This window comes from Phallusia mammillata, chromosome 7 (assembly GCF_965637545.1).
Source record: "Phallusia mammillata chromosome 7, kaPhaMamm4.hap1.1, whole genome shotgun sequence".
Lineage (NCBI taxonomy): Eukaryota > Metazoa > Chordata > Ascidiacea > Phlebobranchia > Ascidiidae > Phallusia > Phallusia mammillata.
Window position 1 is genome coordinate 21658570 of NC_137258.1, and position 22265 is coordinate 21680834.

Sequence of the window (22265 nt, forward strand, 5' to 3'; positions counted from 1 at the left end):
TTTTGACTATATTGCGTTTAAAGTTAGGTGTTACTGACCTATGTGCATTATGTAAAGGATAATGTCATGAGCATTTGTCTAAACACTAAAATTTTAGACATTTCACTTTTATGTCTACAGTATAAGTAACCTTTTCAGGATTTTGCATTTAATTAATGAGGTGTATCACTTAATACTGTATATACAAAGAAACTTATATAATTTAACTTCTAAGACTTCTAAAATACATTCAGGTTTGTGACAGTTTGCTATATCACAAAAAAATGTTTAATCAGACTTTATAATAGGAAAGGTATTGATTTTCATGTGCAATTGTGTGTATAATTAGTAAACCCTATAAAAAGTAATTTATCCTACCGACAATGGATTGTGGTTGTAAACTTCCAGAAGCATTTGTCTTCGATCTGAAGTCCCCATAATCCCAAAGTTAAGTTCTTGTATGTTGTCTTGCTCCACTTTAAACTGAAAGGTTACAAAAAATAGTTTTTTTCTCCTAAAAAGTGATAAAATGTGGTAAACAATGCAACTGTGTAAAAAAATGTTTCTGATGTCCAGATGTTACTCAAAACTAAACACACATTTTGGAATGTTTTTTTTTTCTCATGTGTAATTACCAGATTCTTGTTACATAGAATGCATTGTTTGTAGTGTTTTATTGCAATTCTATGGTATTACAATTTTGTTGAATCTACGTTGTTTTGCATATTTATGGCCTTTTTTATCGCCACAAAAATTACTTCAACAAAACGTTATTTAAAAAAAATGATCATTAAAAACACAAAAATTTTGCAATTTTTGAATATTTTGTATGAAGTACTCGGTGGACCCACAAATCACAATTAGAAAATCATATCGCTGATGATGGCATTAGAATTTGTCGAAACGCTTGAATAATAAAGCATGTCACTTTTTAAGTCTATTTGGGTCAGTATTTTCCTCACCAAACAAATCCAAAACTTTTACACATTAAAACTACCAAGCAAAAAAAATTTTTACCTTTAGAAAGCCAGTGAACGCTTGTAACGGAAGTGAAAATGTGGAGACGTTTGTGTGAAGAATGAGTTGGTGGATCATGGTTATCTGCTGCCCTAGTGATTGGATCGCTGTAGGATTGCATTCGAGGATGAAACATGCAACTGTGGCTTGCGTTGCGATGAGGACGGGACTTGAAAAGTTCGCAATCTGTGTGCAATACACCTTTATAATTTTTGTAAGAGATTACACAAGATTTCAATTCAAAGCAGCAACATTTTTGACAAATAAATTTAAAATATACTCATATTTAGATTACAGAGACACAACAGCTTTGCGATTTTTGCATAAAATTAAATACAGCAAGCCTTGGTTATTCCAGACCTGTTGGACCCTAAAAAGATCGTCCGAAATTGGCAAAGATCTGACTTAAACGAATCCGTTTTAACGGATATTTACTGTACATACTTTGTAAAATATTGGGTAAAAAATATAGTTCAGGCCAATTATAACATAATTTGTTAAAGTCTATTTCAAAAAGATAAACATAATTTTAATGTGTGTCTACATTTGCCAGTTTTTCAAATGTAACTAATTAAGATAAAAACTTTTTTTCAAATTAGAACCCTATTTTAATCATTTGCTATGACGACTTTCAATTATAGTATTGTACGACATGAAACAATATGTGCTTTGGGCTAGTGCTAAATTTCTTTCTTTTAAGTCAAGTTAATTATTGACAGACTTAAGCAAATAAAAACACCGAAAAACTGCTGACGACCTGATAAAATTTTGTGGCCTCGTCGGGCAACTCCAATTTATGCAAAATAATGGGAAATGAAAAAGTGTTTGTTAGGGACACCGCCCTTCGGATGGGACCTTGCACTCCGGATGAAGGAATGTGAAAGAAGGTATCCGTCTCGTTGTAACCTAACGTCCTGTGAACAAAACACCTAAATTGTTATCTTAGTAAATTTAGCAAAAACAAAGGCACAACCTTCAAAAAATTTAAAAAATCTAGAGAAGGAGAACGCTACATGTTTAGCACACATACATTAACAAAAACATAAATTTTAAAGTTTAATCTTTGTGTATATGTATGCTTTATTAAAACAATATTTGAGTGTGAATTTTTCCAAACTACTTTTATTTTTGCATAATTGTTTACATAGCTGGATAAAAGTTTGGTAAGGTATTTAAATACTATTTTGCTTTTATTATTGATATGACCACAAAAGAAAAAAAAATTGGTATATTTTTCTGATAAAACTTTTATCTGTTAAGAAAACAAAAACTACATATGAAAGTCAAAGGCCTTCCTGCTGTTAAACATAAAGGAAAAATTATTTTAGTTTTTTTTTTGACTTACCCATTTAATACATCAGCGCTGTAAGGAATTGAAATTTTTGCATAGCCCTTTTCTTTTGCCCTGATGACGATTTTTCCATTCCACTGTGCCTCATCTTTTACTCGTTGAACTGAAACAAAAGAAAAGCTACATTTTAAAAAATAAAAAATCGTTTTACACATTTGTAAGTCAAGCAAAGCTAACTTTGATTTTCTCAAATTGAGCAAATATGCAACAACATCAAAACATACACAGTAAACCCCGTGTTAATCTGGGTCTTCACCTAATTTGGACAAAACTTTAGGTACAAATGATTTGTAAAAACTAATTGACTTCAGTTAATCTTGATTTTCACCCAATCTGGACAAATTTTGGTCCAAACGGGTCAAGATTAACAGAGGTTTGCTTTACTGCATGTAGACATGTATTTTTTACATTCTAATTAAAACTGCCAAAAAAAATTTTTTTCACTTTTGATAAAAAGCTATTGTAATTGATATGTCGAAGGTTGTGTACAATCAGTGTTTTTTTTCAAATTTCTCCAGCGGTTTCCCAAAATTTGCCAGTAGCCTAATAAATAATTCGTTTAAGCAAATATGGCTATTTTTTGGTATTTAAATGAAACACTTGCGGTCTCTTAAAACTACTTAGCGGTCACCCAAACCAAACCTTAAAAAAACCCTGTGTACAACTAGAAGAGTGGCTTTCTGATATACTTCCATTATATATATATATTCTATACGATATTTACCAATTTACTATACACATCATTTGATCTACACATATGATTGTTTTTGTAAACAAAAACAAATGGGTCCCCACACGCGCGTTTGTGCAGATTTACAGTAAACAAAGATTCTTAAGGACAAATTTTTAGAAAGCATTAACCCAACAAAAAAAATTGTTCGTATTCTTTTTGCACTCTTATTGTCATGTAATTACAAAAACATTAAAAAACGTAACAAATACTTTAATCTAATCTCTTGCTTTGACCCAGATATTGTCGTCCAAGGTCGGATTTTGAACACATTTTTTTTTCGAAAGCTGTAACAGTTGTGTTACAGACACTTTAAATTAAAAAGCAATTTGCTACAAGTGTATACATAACAAATTGTTTTTCATTTAACTTTGTTTCGCAAAACGAGTACCATTGACCTGTAGTAACCTCTCAGTGTGCACACGCCAAACGACTGTTTGACTTTTGACACCGTTTTCAATAGCACGCCGTCCTTGGTGTTCAACAATACTGTTAAGCCTAATTTATACATGAGTATTGACTCCTAAATTGATTGTCAAAAAACGCTACGTTATGACGAAAGAAAGGTCTGAACTGTGTTTGTAATACCTACTAGTTGACCTTAAGTAACCCGTGATCATGCGGCGGCCAACCTGACAACGAGCATTTAAAAAAACATTTATTTGGCAAAAAAGTCAAGTTAACCTTTTCATCTTTATTTCGATTAACAAAGTTTTGCTTGACATATACAAAACTGAAGCACGGTTATTAGGTTTAAATCACGTCATAGGTGTAAAACCTTCGCCAAAACTAAAAACGTGAGTGATAACTTAATAAAATGACATAGCATTGCTGTGCACAACAGCTGATTTCTAATCACTGAAACGACGTCTCGTAAAACGTCTGTCCGACGTCAAGCTGAGCCCTCCCGCTATCGTAAACCAGTGAGTTACTCTCTTGGTACTTCTGCCTACAGTGTCTTTCTTGACCAAACGAGCGTTAGACACATTTACGTTTCGGGGGCCTGTGGGTGAACCGCTGGGTCATTCGGGGTCAAACTTCTAGAGAATCAAGTTCAGATCGATAACTAAGATATGACCAAATTTCAATAAATTTGAAGTACTTTTTCTTTACCAAACCAGCGTTAAAAAATGTACATTTCGGGGGCCTGTGGGTGAACCGCTGGGTCAATCGGGGTCAAACTTCAGGTGGACCAAGTTTGGATTAATATCAAACATGTGTCCAAATTTCAATAAATTTAAAGCACTTTTTCTTGACCAAACGAGCGTTACAAACGAGCGTTAAAAATTTTACGTTTCGGGGGCCTGTGGGTGAACCACTGGGTAATTTGGGGTCAAACTTCAGGTGGACCAAGTTTGGATTAATATCTAACATATGTCCAAATTTCAATAAATTTAAAGCACTTTTTCTTGACCAAACGGGTCTCACAAGCCAGCGTTAGACAGAAAAAAGAAAAAAGTAAAAAAAAAAAAAGAAAAAAAAAATACGGACAAAAACAATATGTGTCCCCTTCAGGGAAGGGGACCCATAATTAATGACTTTAAATGAGTGAGAAATATAAATCAGGGCCATGTTGGTTGTTAAAAGTCATAACACTACAGGCAGATATGTAGGAGTGCATTAAATTACAAAAGGAAATTACACAAAAAACAATACGCACATCCGGAAGCGCTACTGGTGTTAGCACGAACCTACCTAGTGTAGCGTAATGCCTTAAAACTGATGTTCCTTACATAGTAGAAAATTGCTGTGTTTTGATTAGGCTTTTATATAAGGCTTGATTAAGGCCTGAATACTTGGTGCTATAAAGTGCAGTAAAGGCCCATTTTTAACCAGTAATGACAAACACCTTTTTTAATCATTTAAGCTTAGTTTCAAAAGATTTATAATTTATCAGCAAACAAAAATGATGTACAATATTTTAAGAAGTAATGATAATAGGCATATGTCTGTTAAATTTTAACATTCATATTTGTTTAAACATTAACTGTTATAAATCATACTTATTCATATTTGTTTAAACATTAACTGTTATAAATCATACTTATACACATTGATAAAAAATTTTAACCAAATTTGAATAAAATAAATTACACTTTTTATATTTTACTTTTAAAAAATTACAGATTTCTTGTTCTTATACAACAATTCTTTACTACCCTAGACAATAGTGTACATTTATTTTAAGCCGAACATTTACTGGTGCATTGATTGCATTACTTTTTAATAATAAACACCTCTTTTAACTAACGTAAGCAAAGGCAATTTTTTAATGGCATGGTTTTAATGCTTTGGGAAAAGACAAAAAAATGACCATGGCTTGATAATCCAAAAATTAAAACTTTAACTCAAAAAACACAAATGATTGACCCACTGTGATTATAGTACTATAGGTTGGCCCAATTAGTTAGATAAAAAACATATTTAACAAATATTTAATTGCTCACATGCTATGTTTTTGACTTAGTTCAGCATTTAACACACTGAACATTTCTTATGGATTTCAGAAAATACAACTGAAACTTACCGTGGAACGAAACATTGGCAACCCTCGTGTAGACAGCCTCGGAAGGTTTTAACTTCACTGGTTTAAAGTCGATTTGAACAGCCGTGTTTTCGGGTTGCGTTTGAATTGAAGAAATTTGGACCTCTCTTTTGCCCGAGTTTAGTAAAAATAGATTGAGAGTTTTTGGTTCATCTGTGACAAAATGAAAAAAAATCTCAAAAAATCAAATAAAGAACAACTAGTATTTTGTTTAGCATTACACCAGTTGAACGACAAATTTGTTAAATAGACAAAACTCAATCATGATTCAAATAATAGGACATTTGAGCAAATAACCCATGTTGTCTTAGCTTTGCTTGCTGTTTTGTGTAACTGTTAAGTGATGACAATGTGATGATATGTAAAAAAAAACTTGACTTGACCTTTGTGTCTTGCCAGCATTTTTACCAATCTTTTAAAAATTAATGGTAAAAAAATTAACCACCAACTTTTTAAGTGGTCTAATGAGATGGTAAGTGGCAATTATAAGAAAATGGCCTGATTAAAAAAAGATTAAGTGCTTTTAAACTACATTCACAACAAGAAGCGTCTAAATGTCAAATGAGTTTGTAATTAGTTTTAAAATACAACTAAATCAAGGTTTAAAAAATTGTGAGGCAAGTGTTTATAATAATTAAAAATATCAATGATCATTAAAGACTTTTGCAGTTAACAGTTAAAGCATTGGTATATATTTAACCAAAATACATACATATTTAAGCAAAGACTTTAATAGTAGATAAACCAAGAACAAAAGTGCTGTTGAATACAGTTTATGCAAATTTATTAGCAATTTTATTCTTAACTGTGCATACATATTGCACTTAAAAATTACTTATTATTTTTCTTTGAGTAATTGTCCACCCATATTTGGAACAAATAGTTCGGATTATTTTGTACAATAATTTGGTGCACCAAAATAAAATAAAACAAGAACTGCTTGTGTGTATGAATAGACTGTCGATTAACATACAAATTGGATGAATTAATACACACAAATGTTTGTGCCACTGCACATCGCGTGTACGGTGACACACAAAATGACATAATAGTCCTACACTGCAACAGCTCATAAAGATATGTCATATGCGCAACGGATTTGACACAGCACAGTTAATGGCATACATTATTTAGAAGTTAACAAGGAAGGGTTTGGGTACGTCCATTACACCAATATTGTAGCCACACATATAAGATAGCTCAGTTTTCTTGTACATGTGGCTACAATATTGTTTTTTGATTTAGGGTGGACATATACACTAAAAAGTTTGATTTTTAAACCTATAGTGGTATCGAAACCTTAACAGGATATTAGAAATGCATAAAAATGTCTGACATGTAAAAATTGTTTCAAAATTGGAATTCAAGATAGGTGACAAAATCAAACTTCAATTTAATTCTATTTTATGATGCTGATAAACTGAAATACATAAATTTTAAAATCTTTAAAAAACGAAATACATAATGTTGTCATGGTCTTAAATATAAGTACAAAAGTCTGCAAAGAGTTTTTTTTAAGGGTATGACCTATTTCAAGGTATTTTAAGACACTTTATTCATTAGTAGCATTCATATCTACCTTTTGTCCTGAGAGTACCAAAGTCTAAGAGATCGAGTGAAGAATAAATCCCAGGAGCTGAATAAAAACGAACCATATTTGATTTATTAATAGCAAATTTGAATAGGATTAGCATATGCACTCAATGTTGCTGTAATTTATTTAAGCTATTGAAATGAATAAATTTGTCAAATATCATAGCAAAGTATTAATGATATGATATCAGAAAGGTTACTAAAACAGTTTCTTGTGTGGAACACGATATACGGATCTGTTCATAAGTTTAATTATGAAAAATAACGGCCCAAATATACATAAAAAACGACATGCTTTTTTTAAACGTTTCGGCAAATGCCATCATTACTGATATAAAGGCCACATCTGTTTGTTGTCAACTTAAAATCTTTTTCTAAAAAACAGGAATTTTTCTATGGTCAAAACACATATGCAAACTAATGCTGTTTTTCACCTTTAACCAACTTTGTTTCACTGGTGTCTACGCATTTTATAACCACTTTAAGTCTTTTGCATTGTTTTCTTGTTTATTGCACACCCTTATCGTGTTTTATCCAACAGTTATGTGCCATGTACTGTGTTGTGTAACTTTTTTTGAAGAACTTTTAGGTCAAGTGAAAAGTAAAGCCAACTAATTTGTTGTCTTACCTGATGATACTTCGACTTCTACCGGCAATATTAAATACTGCGCTGTGTCAGAATTGTTAGTTTTGATACGTATGTACGCTGTGTGGTTGTCTGCAACCTGGCCAAGAAAACTTGCCCTCATTAATAGCTTGGTTTCATACGGCGGAATTTCCTGTCAATCACAATAACATGACAATAGGTAGCAGCTACAACCAGTAACAAGTAAATACTGTTGTTGTTGTTGTTAGACTAAAGCAGCTTAGCTCAAAATGTAGCACTTTAGTACAGTTTAATGACAAATTCTGGCATTCATGACAGCTCTAGAACCTCATCACGTTTATAGAGCTCTTCTGGCAATTGTATTTTTTGTATTTTATTTGTATATTTGTAAATTACATATATACATATATATGTTTCAAGATACAATCGCCAGAAGAGCTCTATAAACTTGATATTATGCATGGCAGCAATAGCCTATATACAGAACCTCATTTTTAACCCTCTTAGCGACCAAAAACAGTCTAATCCTTTGTGTATAAGTTGCAAGTTTTTTGGTGTGTTTTTTGGATTTTACAATTTTTTAGGGGTCTGCTACCTGCAGTATTGTCGCAAATACATAAATCCCATGATTTCAGATCCGGAATTAATCACACAAATGACAACCATTGTTTTCTTTGCTGTAGTAAATTTTTTGCACAACAGTGGTGTCAAATTTCCACAAGCTAAAGTTTGACATTGAGTAAGGACGATAAGCCAGACAATGCGGCTGTGAGTGTGATTTAAAGCTTTTTCTCAAAATTGCTTGCAAAATCATTTTTCGTATAGTCAGCGTTCACTAACTAGGATATTTTTGTGTTTAAACTAACATGGATCAAACTCTCTGCATTAGGAAGTTTTGTAATTACTCATAAAAATGTTTAGTGCGGGTTATGGCATATCAGAAGAAAATGTTATGTGTCTATTTTTGGCTTTTTTTGCCCTTTGTTATTTAATAAATAACCAGCAATCATTAAAATTTACCTTACTAACTTTACATAATTACATAGACTTTAAATATATTGATTTAGGAAATTGCTTTGCAACTATAATGTACACCTGTCTATAACTAAATGCCTCTCTGGGCCTAATGAAATTATTCATTCCCAGAGGACTTATCTGCATTATATAATCATTCATGATGAAGTTTTAGACCTATTTCACCCGCTGCAACAGACTGTACTTGCATGACTTTAATGTAAACACTTGTTAAATGTAGAAATCGCTTACCCAAGCTTTTTTAGTTGTTTCGTGGTGACCTGTGGGCAACTGTAGGTGTAGATAACCGCTCGACGTGTAAATTTCTGTCACCTGACATAAATAAACACATAAGTTCTTTACATGTAGGTGACATCTGTGCAACAAGCCAGAAAAAAATTTTGGCAATACCTCTTTAGAAATTATAACTTGGTGTTTGGTTTGCAAATACCCCAATTAAATACATGTTGGGATTTTTGCTAATAATTAACTGGGTTTAAACAACAAAATTCAAAGAATCTTGTAACAACAAAATAAACATTACCTTTCAACGAAATAGCTAAAACATAGTACTATCAGTATGTTCAACCACCACAATATATATTAAAAATGTTAATTAAAGAAAAAATCATGGGTCCTTACCTGCAGTGGGGTCCCAGTTGGGTTGTGCATGCTTATTAGGGGTGAAAATGTGCTGTTTAATGATACTTTTGCCCCCAAGTAAGGCCGCAACCGATATGGGTTTGGGTTACCGACCCCAAAAACCTGTCAAATAATTAAATAAGTGAGAAAACGTTAAAAATTAGATGCATTGGACACTTCTTCATTATGCTACTCAAAATGGTAATTGGAAATAAGCAAAAATAAGGACCCAAAAAGTCAGTAATAGACCAGCAAGAGTTTTTTTATGTCAGTAAAAGCTTCTTAACCAATTTACTACAATGACAATGTCACAATTCTTGCTTCAACACGCATCAACTATTTACAACAAAACGACTGGTCCAGCAAATTAAGTGATGCCATTATTCGGTTGATTGTGCTGGGGCCCGCAATAAGATCCATATGGTCGAGTTACATCAAATACTTAACGATCGTCTGAAGAGCGTTGAAACTGTGTCACAGGTTTCTTTGTGTTCTTAACGTGGTCGACAAGAGTTGGACTTACTTGATATGAAAATGTGCCGATTGCAGTGTTGATGAATAACGTGTTCTCAACGTTACCGATTACGCGCGCGAGGAATACCACTTCAAATGAAGTGTTGCATTTTGATAGAACAACCTGGGAAAAAGATTGTAATGAAGTATTGGGCATTTTGAGTAAAAAGGACACATTGGCAAATTAACTTTTTTCAAATTTTTACACAAGAAAATCACAAAGTCTATGTGACCAGCTACACCGATGAGACATTATATGTCAAAACAGTGTCCACTGTCAGCAGCTAATTTATCATCAAAAAAAAAACTAAAACTAAAAGTGTAATTTAATGCACATTGGCAGTAGGGTTTTGGATGTGACAATTTTTAAGATTTACAGAAAATAAATTTTTGGGCTTACTTTTTCATCAAAAAACGAAGAATGAAAATGTGATGTTCTCGCAGATATTGATATTAACTGCAAAGGTTTTGTTTCGCTTGGGTTGAAGATATATACCAGTCTCGTCACTGGTATACCAACTGGTCTGTAAGTGAAAGTGAGTTAATACACAGATTGTCACGACAATCAATAATTGATAAACACCAACCAGATAGTCTAATATTTGGGAAACAATCTTACATTTATACCCAAAAATTTGGTACTTCTTTTGCAACAGAAACAAAAAACTTAAAAAATCTGATATTCTTATTAAAGTCACCAAAGCTACTCACAATAACACACAATTTAAAGCAACAATTTGTTGAAAACAGGGCAAAAAAGGCATTGTTTTTCATTAAAGTTTGAGATAGAAAGTTTTTAAGAGTGAAATTGGCTTGAGGAAAATGTTTCACAATCTGGATTGGTTCACAATATGTTGCATTACACATATGCCACAAAAATCCATTGACTTACTGCGATCCAAAGTCAAGATATGGAGGATCGAATTGTATTCGATTTTGTGCTGATAAAAAAGGTCTGCATAAAAAGTAAAACACATTTTGTTTGTTTAAACTTTAAAGCATTATATCGCAAATTTATTGGTAAACTTACAGGTCGCGCAAATTTTCTGTGTCAAGATTCTGTGACTAAAAAAGAAAGAAAGAAGTTTTAATGTGATGATTGACAGAATTTAAATTTTACAAGTTTTTTTTATGTCAAAAAGGATCAGTTGTCTCATAATCACATCACATGAAACAACATTGTAGAACATGAAAATTTAAAAACAATTTTAATGAACAACACAGATACTATCTGCTTTAAAGATTAGGCCTTGTGCATTTTGTAGCTTTTAGAACATCTTAAACTCAGTATCGAATAAATTTTCACAACGGAACAACGCCTATAAACGAAAGCAAATATTTGAAGACGGAAAACGTTTGTAATCCGCCCATGTATCCAAACAGGCTAAGGGCAAACATATGACACAGTAACGTACACCTCTTTATCTTGACCCATATGGCACTAAAATAGATCAATATACAGTATATAGAATTGGACACACATATTAATAGAAATCATAATCTTAAAAATAGCTATTGTCTTGGGGATTTTGAGATTTTTTTCCAATAGTCAATTCAGACCGAAAATGACAATTTAAAACTTGCAAGTGCGCAAACAAAAATTTACATATATACTAGGTTTGAAGATATTTTTAGGTATTTCTTACTAATTTTTACCTGTCGTGCAAATAATGCTGAATCTTCATGGCTTTGTAAATATCCTAAAAATGAAACAAAATGCTAAGTTGGAATTTTTAGCACAGAATTTTGTACAGGTTAATAAATACATAGCAGTTCTTTATGTGGAAATTCATGGTAACCAATTTATACAAACACACTGTGGAAGTTTTGAATTTTTTGTTGTGCAGCAATGCATTCTAAATTGAACCACTTAAATTACCCTTAAATATAGAAAAAAGTCTGCAAATTAACAATGGTCATAAGTTTTTTTATCAATTTAAGCCAAAACCACCATACGAACTCAGCCGACAACAAAAATATCAGTAAAAAAGTGACGAAAACATGTCATAGCACATTTCTATGCATTCAAAACATAGGACTAATTTCATAATCCATATTAAGTATTGTACATGAAAAAAATAGATGTGCATTAATTTTGTCTTAAATTTAGTCATTGTTGAAGTAATTGAACATAGAAAATGACATCTCAAGCAGTGTTCTATAGCATTAAATTTCCTTTATTAAGTGACATGTAATAGATTTGGCGTGAAGAAAACAAAACAATGGCATGATCCGTCACTAGTAGTTAAGTGTTATGATGTGACAACAAAAAGTTATGACTGCTTGTAAGCCTTGTGAGCTGACATAACAGGCGTCAGGCTTTATCAGACAACCAAGCAGACAGCTGAAGAGTCAAGGGAACCAAAAGGGTTAGATAGGTCATTAAAAACCACACAACCACATCACTACACAACGTCATGGATAAATACCTAAGCTGCATTGGAACCAATACAAAATCATTCTTTACTGTACAAATAAGGTAGTACTACTTCTTGGACATTTCGGAAAATTGTTTCACTACAATAACCACCAAAAACCTGTTTGTAAAGATGTATTGAACACCATAGCAGTTAGTGTATGAAAATGGAAAACTAATAAACAAAATATGTCGAATTACATGAATGGACTTAAAAAACAAAAAGTATACACACCTTCAAGGAAACAAAGTTCAACTACAAAAAATTAAGAGTTTAATCTGAAGGTAGAATAGTTTTACAACAATGTATTTCGATTGAACATTGTTGTTCATTGGCCATGGTGTTTTGATGGTCACAGAAAAACAAATGACACTATTTAATATCATCATTTGCTGCTTGTATTTAATGATATTCACTTGACCTTGTAATTTGAATGTTTCAAATTAAAAACAAAGACCTATTGTGCCCATTTCAAACAACATAAAGGTCTTATTTACAGCTTAAAATTTAATTTTAAAGAGTGGATTTCACTTAAAATTGTAATTTTTTTTACTGTACTGTAGGTCAAAAAACTTTAAAACAAAACTTAATGTATCATTTACAGCGAAATTCTCACACATTCTTCAAGTGGATACACAGATTTTAGGTTTTTGAATATAGTGGAACAATGTAAACAAATTATAGCTGCAAGCATAAATCCTGCATTGCATGGAGACTTGTCAATAGGATTTAAAGCTGTTTTGGTTCATTGGCAACACAACCAATATATAAAGGATTATGTGTCTAGTTATAGAACAGAATTGAGTTATTGGCATGTAACAGCTTGCAGGCAATAACCAGGAAATGCATGTGTAAACAACACTGCTATAAGCAACATAGTTTATGTAAACAAAACCGAAAATGGCTTAATTACCTTGCTGTGCTGCTATGTTGGATACATTCTGACAAAATGCGACGAACTGAAGTACAGTAACCACACAGCGGCAATATCTTGCTTTGCTTTCGTATTTTGCTTGCTGTTTCTTTGACCTTGCCATCGCCATGCTGCTTGCTGGTACAAAAACAAATCGCTTTCGTAGGCCGCTAATTGGTACGGTGCGGCCAAACACTATTAGCTAGCAGCGCTATTGCCTTCTACTCCTCTGTCGAATCGAAGGCAGAAAAATGTACACAGGGAAACGCGTGCCGATCGTCATGCACGCGTTCGCGAACACACACGGGCTATGAGTAGAACGACGCGCGTTGCCGAACGCGATTCCACTACCTTGCGTACACACGTGGGGACGACGCCCACCAACCGATCGACTCAGTATCGACCATAAAAGTTTCGCTTTGTCTTGGTTTTGGGGCGCTTAGGCTGGGGCATGCGCACTAAAAACAACAACCCCCCTTTTTTAGCTACACTTATGAACTCAAACGACGCTTGTATTGTGATATTTTAGTGAGTAATACCGGTTTAAAGGAAGAATAACAATAGCTTCCTGGACTACCGGTGCAAAACAATGCACCTGGCGGATTCAGTTGGTCCGTTTTTCGTCGTCATGTTAATGTTTTGCCAATGAACCTTAATCCCACACACCTAGTTGTTTGTATTACTAACATTAAAACGAAACTATAAAGCCAACGACAACTAGAATAAATCATTTTTGTAATACGTATTGTTTCAACACATTTAAAACAGTATTGACAATGACAGCTTTTGTCTAAACGGAAATTGAATGCAATAAGGGTTAGTTACATTTCCTAAAATAGCAACGCATCTATACAATTTTTGTTTCTCTATCTGCCGTTGTACTAATGACTTGGTTGAAAATATCAAGCTCTAACAACCGGCATTTTTAGCTTGTATTTTAAATTCCCAATAAACAAAAGTTGAATCAGAAAGAGCTTAAGAGCTTTACCTTGCATTTAAGCTACCAGTTTCAACTTATGACATACACACATGACGTCGTTTTAAACACGTCACAAACGAACAGTTGTAAATGAGGCCATGTTGGTTATCATATTTCGTCCCGGTGGTGAAATCATTCGCCTAATCTATTTGATGGTGCAACTTGTGGACGCCGCTATTCCGACTTGTTCGTGTGTAAGACAGATGGTGTAAATGTTGCCGTTCTATATTTACACAAATACGCGAATTGTTTACATAGTGACCGATGGACAATGGATTTCTACAAACGACCGTTGGCCACTGTTTTACTGTCGGTTCAATTATTAATAAAGTAGAATAAAGGTAAATATAACAAACCAAATTAGGTCAAGTTTGGCCATTTTAACAAAACGTCGCCGTTCTTAATACGAGCTAAGAACTAAAAAACGCCGAATTTAACGTGAAGTTGACATTGAACATTAAGGCTAGCTCTCTTGCGGTATCTTGTGTTTAAATTGACCCGTACTAACCACACAAACTGGATTTGACGTTAAACAGCGACAAAACCTCTCTTGCGCTCTCTTGAGGTAAAATACTTAATCATGCACCGTCCACCGCGAGTCGACAAAAATCAATAAATGTTGAATGGCCTGGCGCGCCTGACCCATATACAGACATAAAAAAACCTTGACCGGGATTTGTCCCCGGAAGAGTCCTGGGTTCGAACCCCGCGAAAAAAATAAATAAATGTTGACACATATTTTAATCTGGCAATAGGCTAGATCTTTAACTGGGATTTGTAATGCACTGAATTGTCCAATTATTCTGACTGTTTGTAACCAATGAAATATACAGTTATAAAACAGCCTTTAGTCTAATCAAATCAACTAGTAGGCTAACTTAACTCTCTACTGCAGCTTTTCAATGACTCTATATCTAGCCTAATTACGTGTATAAGTTGTGCTAGAACATACAAAAGTTGTGCTAGAACATACAAATAAGAGAAGAAAACTTGTTGTGGCGAAACTTCTGGAATTAACTGCAATCAGTCTTTTCCAGGGGCTACTATTTGGATAGTAGTCAGTGTTATTTTGCAATTCCGTAAATTCCTCTCTTGGCGTCTCTGCCTGCAGCAAACAGCAATTAATCTGTTTGTCAGAAAGCGTTCCTGACTTTGCTTTGAGTCAGCTTATGTAATTTAATGTCAAAAGTGTTGTTGCTTTTTGTAAACTGCTTGTAGACAGTATTTTTGTAAATGACGTCAAGACTGGTGAAGTCATTTCAATTCTCGGACCAGGCTAAACAATATGGGCCTAAAAACCACAACTACGAAGGCCTGAAAAATGATCTTTTTGACAATCCGCTCAAAAACGCTACCCGCAACTTGAAGTCACAAACCAGCCCAATTAGGCGGGAAAACCGCCACCCTGGCAACACCAGTAATCAAATCAGACAAGAGGTTGGAATGCAAAAGCTTCTCCGCTTTATTCGTAAACTCAAACAACGCATTCGGTCACGGGACGCACAACAGTAGGGACAGATGTACAGCAAGAAATTAAGTGGGCAGACCAAAATATGTACAAAATCAGTAAGCTGTCAGCAAGAGTTACTACTATATACAGAGCTGGTGATTTATGGTCTTTCAAGCATTGAGAAAACGATAAAAATACAAAAAAACGTTGAAAGACAGCAGCACATAACGATGTCATTGACGAATTCAGGCATACAAAACTTGGGTAGCGTTCAACGATTTGGCAGTGTTCAGAGCTTTTGGTATTATGGAGTTCATTTTGTGTGTGCCTTACTGAAACATTATGTGCGACGCCAAAAGTTTACATTGCACTAAAACTTATGGCTTATTTGACTCAAGTTTAGGCTAATTCTTATTAGGACGGAGGGTATGTTGTAATATTATGGTGTTACATCTGTAGTGGTGCAAACTGTTTTATTCTTAGTGGTTCCAGTCTCTGCTACTAAAAGCGCGATTTTAATGCTAAAATACATGGATAAAAGCCCTTAAAGTTAGCCGAGTGTCAAAGTTGTAGTGAGGTATGGTTACTTCGTTGCTTGGGGCCACTCCAAAGAAATAGGCTAAACGCGCTGTTGGCATGAAAACTAGCATAGTAAGGTTACTGCGTACAGCGAATAGCAAATAATAGGAAAAAACACAAGTTCACACTCAAACACAACCGGCATTTTTAACTGCGATTTTAGAAGAATTACATCACATTGGCAAGCGGGTATTCGGCAAGGTTAATATAGAAAAACGCCATCGCGAAATTAAGGTCTTCTGCGCATGCGCAAAAATATGCAACGACGTAGTACAAGTGAGGAAACAAAAAAATACATACCAAGAAAAAGCTAAGATTTCAAACGCTTATTTTGAGCAAATTAATTTGAGTTGAACGAAGGAATAAAATTCGTATAATTCGTAAGCTTTTTATTAAATGTTAGCAGCAATTATGTAGTGCAAATGTTAGGGTTTCAAATCTTACTTTTTGTCCAAGTATATTTCACACAAAATAAAAATACAAAAATGTCGTGTCGCGTGTCGCTTGGCGGCGAACTTTTGTGTCGCGCGACACGTTGCAACTTTTAGACAAACAAAATACAAAATGGCGAATGAGTAAGTTCTTGTTTTTCTAGTTGTCTTATGATGCCTAAAGTCCCTAACTTTTGTGGCAAATAGAAGCAGCCATTGAAAATCAAAAACGCGAAAGAGATGACAATAAATAATAACACACACAATACGGTCACTGGTGGTGCTGGCTGGCAAAACAAATGTCCCTATTGGTCGTGTTTACAGATAGATTTATTGAGATGCTGAAGGCTGGTAGAGAAGAGAGTTCTTGAAGTAGTGTCTTGCATCTATAACAGCCAAAAAAAAATTTTGATATGAAGTAGGGTGAAAATTTTGCTTTGTAAAAACAGAGGACAAAAAAATGTCCTCTGAAAAAATGGAGTATATGTCCATTATCAATTGGCGTAGCCAGAGCAAAGGTCATGATCCCCCAAAAAGAGCATGAAAATGCCCCCCACTCCCCCCCCCCTCCCCCAAAAAATGCCTCTTTCAAAAATATTTCGTTTACGCCACCGTTTTCCATCATAAAATAAAAACCATTATAAAGTTTTAAAAAAAATCAGCTAACTAATGCGTTTTGAGTCTCGGATTTAAAATACTGCCTAATTTCTCTTAAAATGCTTCAAATATTTGCTTACCTTGAAGTGCAAGATGTTCGGAACGCTCCTGTCTTCCCATTCCTAAGTCGATGGCCAAGTCTGGAGCACGAACTTCTGTGAAAATAAATTATTTAAAATAAGAAAACCTTCAATTTATCCATGAATATGTTCAATTATCTAGTTTGTACAGAGCCTAGGTTTACAGATAACATAATTTTCTACGATTTAAAACTATTTATTGCTAATATTAAGTTGCAAAATTAATAACCTTTAAAACGCGCGGATTCGAATCTACATTAGATGTTCTGTAATTTAGTTTTCAAATGATGTTTTTACCACAAGTCTTAACACAGGAAGCCACTACCATTGACAAGAGAGCCTTATCGTAAAGTTAACGGAGAAAAAAAGGTAAAAAATGCATGCTGCTCATAAACACACTTATGTTAGGTCTAGCAATTATCGCGGTTTAGTCCTATTTCTTTACCTGGCATTATGCTGCGTCTCGAATATTCTGGACTAGACTGATCGTCCGACCCGTAGTTATTGCTGTTGTTAGCGTTGCTGGCGTTCGACGAAACGGTAAGATCATTTTGAGGTGATGGAGTGCTTCTTTGGTTGGCTGGAATAACAAAAATAGCCAATTCAATAAAGTGAATTCTAAATTATGTGATTTTATTTTAGTCAATATTAGACCGTTTTGATTCGTTTCAAGAAAGCAAAAAATTAATTCCATGGTTAAAAATTAATGATAAATAGATAAATAAGCTGCAGACAGGACACACTGTTGCGACCTATATGGCCTTTTCAATGCAGCTGGTGACAAGACATTGAAAGTAAGGGTTAGTATAATAAATAAACACAAATTTAATTACAGCATTTATAGCCTACATATTCTATAGTTTAAAAATATCATAGATGTTTTTTATTTGTTTGTGCCAAGTAAACATTTTTGAGGTAAACAAAAAGTCCGGTATTTGAGGCCAGACAATGTCTACAAAACTTAAACAAAATTACTAATGCCTTACCATTGGTTTGCACGGCAGAGATACGAGCCGAGAACACAGAGCCGTCGTACGATGTCGCTGTTGGGTAGCTAGATACGGGAGACGAATCGCTAGTGGGCGTCATGGAGCTGTCGGGCTGGTTCTCATGAGCTATTCTTGGCGAAGACAGTGAGCTTCTTGGCGACGGCTGGCTCGCTTCAACGTTCTCAACTGCTGAAAAAAGTTTCACAGTGTTAATTATTATAGCTTGCACAAAACTGTATTCAATAGTTTATGTAACCAAGATATGTGGCCAATTGACTACTTTGTTTCGCGTAAGTTAAGGTGTATGAGGATATATTCCAAGCCAACCAGCTAAGGAGTGGGTTTTTGGTTCACTTTTGTTGCGAATAGCGATTGCCTATTACACAACTTTCACTACGTGATTAACTAGTCTACGGTGTAGCTGCAGCGCGTTTAGTCAAGAGCCACCATTTGTGCCCTCCGCTATAATGTGCTCCATAACTTTAAACGTTGCACAACTATTACCGACTTGATTATATCAGTGTAATTGTGTCGCTATGTCTTCTTTCACCAAGCGAAATAAACTCAACTCAACCCTAGTGTCAAAATTTTAAAAAAGCGAAAAAACAAAGCTCATTTCAAGCCAAGAGAAAAAACTCTGGCCAAGAGAAAAAACTTTGACTTTGCTAGGCTAGGAACAAGTTTCTAGGAAATTTTCGTGACAAAAAGTGGATTCCATTACACACCTTTCCACTAAAAGATACCATAGTATCATCAAAGACGTTAAATGAAGACTTAAGAATAAGATAATGGCTTATAATCATTTCCCATTGTAACGGCTTCCAGGAAAAAAATGTCTAAAATGTTATTGCCAGCCCGTCGTACGATCTATTCACCATTCTCCCATTCGTAAATCCCAATATTTGGCAAGCATACTTACAATTGACGTCATGGCCAAGCATCCGTTGCATGGAGACCAGTTTTGCCTGCAGTCGTTTGTTTTCCTTTCGCTGATGGTGTAAATCGCTTTCGCTGTCGGCTGCGAAAAGTAAACGTTTGTGAGAATTGGGAAATGGGCGGAAAGAGGAAGGGCATTTATTTATTTATGGCAAAAAATACTATGGCCAACGCGTAAACAAAACATTGGAAGAAGGTGATTCTATTTGAATAAGGTGAAATACCACCCAAGTGATACTGTTCAGTTTAAACACTCTTTATTTCGAAAAAGGCATGAATCTGACAATGTTATAAATTTGGGTCAATGCAGGAATTATGCATAATATCAGATGCCAGTCAAGCGTACGTTAAGTTTTGTTAAAAAGACTCTTTCGGGGCCAAAACACAAAAATAAACCGGCTTCAAATTGAAATCAATATTAAACAAATACTTTATCATTTCCTTGCGATTTTCTAATTTTTTTTTTGCATAAATATTTGGTAGTAATTGCTGGAAAGTACACGATATTATTATCCGAGGTTATAAAAAACACATTTCCACTGCCATTTATTGAAATACATTTTTACCATTCCGAGGTACTGTGGTCTGACACATTAATTCCATCGCGAGAAAAGATTTATACGCGAAAAGTTTGTACAGCGAATTGGCAAAAAGAGATTATTAAATCGTTAAAACTTATGTTATTGTATTTTCATATCTCAGTGTTGTAAGATCAATGGAAGGGAGTGAATGATTTATTTGTCTGTGTAACTCCAAATATGGATAAACGTTTATGTGTGGTTTGCAGAACTTTCCAGAAAAACAATCAATAATAGACAACAATTTTTGTTTTATGTCATATCTGTTTACACTTCTGCATACACAAGTTCATATTAAGTAGTTTCTATATCTCTAGCATGTTTATATGCAACATTATACCCTTTTGGCTTACATTTACGCCCTTTTACCACATTTTTTCGGGAGTGTACACGTGCTGTTTTGCTTTCACAGAATCAGATAACACGGAAAGTGTGATAGTTTGTATTAATGTTACACATGCTTTCTGAGAATGCGTTTAAATCCGACCTGATAGGTTTGGCAACAACAAGAATCACTCGAGATTTCAACCAAAGCCAACAACATTAACTTAATCCATGATCGTTCACTCTGTGCCAAGGTATTACGCTTAGTTTTGGACCGAGTTTAAGACTAAAACTTGTAGAATATAGGCCAGAATCACCCATTTCTCCTAACAACAAAAGTACCAGCCTAAGCATGGTATGCCACTGTTGGCCTTGCATGGATCAAATATTTTTCAAATCAAGCAATATTTGACTACTTTATCTTGCCAAAACCAATCTTAATTCGATTGGTTATTCGTTTTTAGTCTATATGTGTTTTTGTTTTGCATCTAAATCTCAGTATTAACGTCTATTAAAACTAAAATATATTTTGAAACGCTATAGGCCTACTAACAGTTAAAACGTTATCGTTTGTAAAGTAATTATGAAACGCCAGGAAAAACAAAAATATTTCAAGAAACACTACGTTTATCTAATTTCCGGTAAAAAATTGACATACATAATCACACAGTCAAGAAAAGTCAGTTAAAACAAAAATATTTCGAGAAACACTGCGTCTAATTTAATTTTCGCCGAAAGGACAGTAATCGTTTATCAGGCGACCAACGTTGGCCTAGTTTCGACGTTCAACTTTAAACCGTTTCAGGGCCCACCCGATCTCGGAACGGGGCCCATACATCAAATCGCGGCGTCTGTGAAACCGCTGGCGCCGAGAGCGTCCAGAACTTGACATTTTTTGATGACTGAGTTCGTTTTGCTGTACGATTTGCTCGAAAATTAAATATTTATCGATTTTCGACGCCAGAAAAGCAAAACAAGGCGCGGCTTTTGATGAATGCCAACTCTCAATCTCTTTTAATCAGCCAATACAAAAACTAAGATTTCTATTGTACCTCGTGGTTTGTGTGATCACTCAAGCGTGACCTAGGCATGATGTAACGCTCAATTCGTGAAGGAATGATCAAATGCGCAATCAGGCAGCGACGCGGGTTTATTTAATTGTTTATTCAAGATAAGACACCGCTCAGGGCTAGCAGATCGATATTTCTGTCAAAATTCCCGTTTCTATAAGCATTATTTCCCGCTTTGTCTTCAAATCTGCAAGAACTTTTTGGAGTGGGCGCGTTCGCCAGGGAAAGTTAGATTATTGATTTGTCGATATTGGAATAATTTGCTTCTGTTTATTTAATTCGATTTTGGCGGCTTATCGAGATTAATTTGATTTTATCGCGACTTAAAAATATAGTTGTTTAAAATTAAGTGTAACGCATTTTTGTTTCAACTTTTTTCAATGTGATTTTGCAATTTAGCTTGCAATAAAAATTGGTCGCAATAATTAAATATATAAAATCCATTCATGAAATAAACGTTTTATGTCATAAAAGTTTCTAGATATCCACAAATAATTGAAAAGTGTTTCCCAAAAACATTCATGACTAATAATGTCCTACATTTTTACTGTAACGCAAATAATAAATCTTTGTTTCTCGTCGTTAGTAAATCTTCAGCGCGTAAAATTTAACAGCGCAATAACCCTGATTCAAAACAAACACAGTTACTGGTTTAATAAAGAAATGATTCAGCATGGGTTGTTACGGCGGACGACCATAAGTCATCACAAAACCTCTTGTTTCCAGTTTGTGGTGCGCTTCTACAAATGCCACCAAATACCGCTGATATCGTAAACTGGTAACTTCTTTCCTAAAACGCGACGTTCGTAGACAGAGCGGAGTCTGTTTAAGGGCAATGAACCTTGATACGAAAATTAGCATTTAACCACGA

General features: G+C 34.4%; 2 protein-coding genes across 7 annotated transcripts in view; both read right to left on the reverse strand.

Moving 5' to 3' along the window:
• The window catches only part of LOC145237857 (transmembrane protein 131-like), a 33290-nt gene extending 19708 nt beyond the window's left edge, over positions 1-13582 (reverse strand). The window contains exons 1-15 of the mRNA XM_080100848.1: positions 13322-13582; positions 11648-11691; positions 11022-11056; positions 10884-10946; positions 10392-10515; positions 10002-10115; positions 9479-9601; positions 9089-9169; positions 7844-7994; positions 7202-7258; positions 5605-5775; positions 2342-2450; positions 1754-1910; positions 997-1182; positions 358-462 (exon numbers count right to left, since the gene is read on the reverse strand). Coding sequence (XP_079956974.1) covers positions 358-462; positions 997-1182; positions 1754-1910; positions 2342-2450; positions 5605-5775; positions 7202-7258; positions 7844-7994; positions 9089-9169; positions 9479-9601; positions 10002-10115; positions 10392-10515; positions 10884-10946; positions 11022-11056; positions 11648-11691; positions 13322-13451 — 1650 coding nt within the window. The 5' untranslated portion in view covers positions 13452-13582. The remainder of the gene's footprint in view (positions 1-357; positions 463-996; positions 1183-1753; positions 1911-2341; positions 2451-5604; positions 5776-7201; positions 7259-7843; positions 7995-9088; positions 9170-9478; positions 9602-10001; positions 10116-10391; positions 10516-10883; positions 10947-11021; positions 11057-11647; positions 11692-13321) is intronic.
• A 2156-nt stretch (positions 13583-15738) lies between these two features.
• LOC145238034 (dachshund homolog 1-like) overlaps positions 15739-22265 on the reverse strand; it is a 44585-nt gene continuing 38058 nt past the window's right edge. For 4 of the 6 annotated variants that reach the window (XM_080101069.1, XM_080101066.1, XM_080101065.1 and 1 more), the window contains exons 14-18: positions 19406-19504; positions 18484-18675; positions 17943-18077; positions 17498-17572; positions 15739-17146 (exon numbers count right to left, since the gene is read on the reverse strand). In XM_080101069.1, coding sequence (XP_079957195.1) covers positions 17091-17146; positions 17498-17572; positions 17943-18077; positions 18484-18675; positions 19406-19504 — 557 coding nt within the window. In that variant the 3' untranslated portion in view covers positions 15739-17090. The remainder of the gene's footprint in view (positions 17147-17497; positions 17573-17942; positions 18078-18483; positions 18676-19405; positions 19505-22265) is intronic. The other 2 variants (XM_080101067.1, XM_080101068.1) reach the window with 2 other exon arrangements.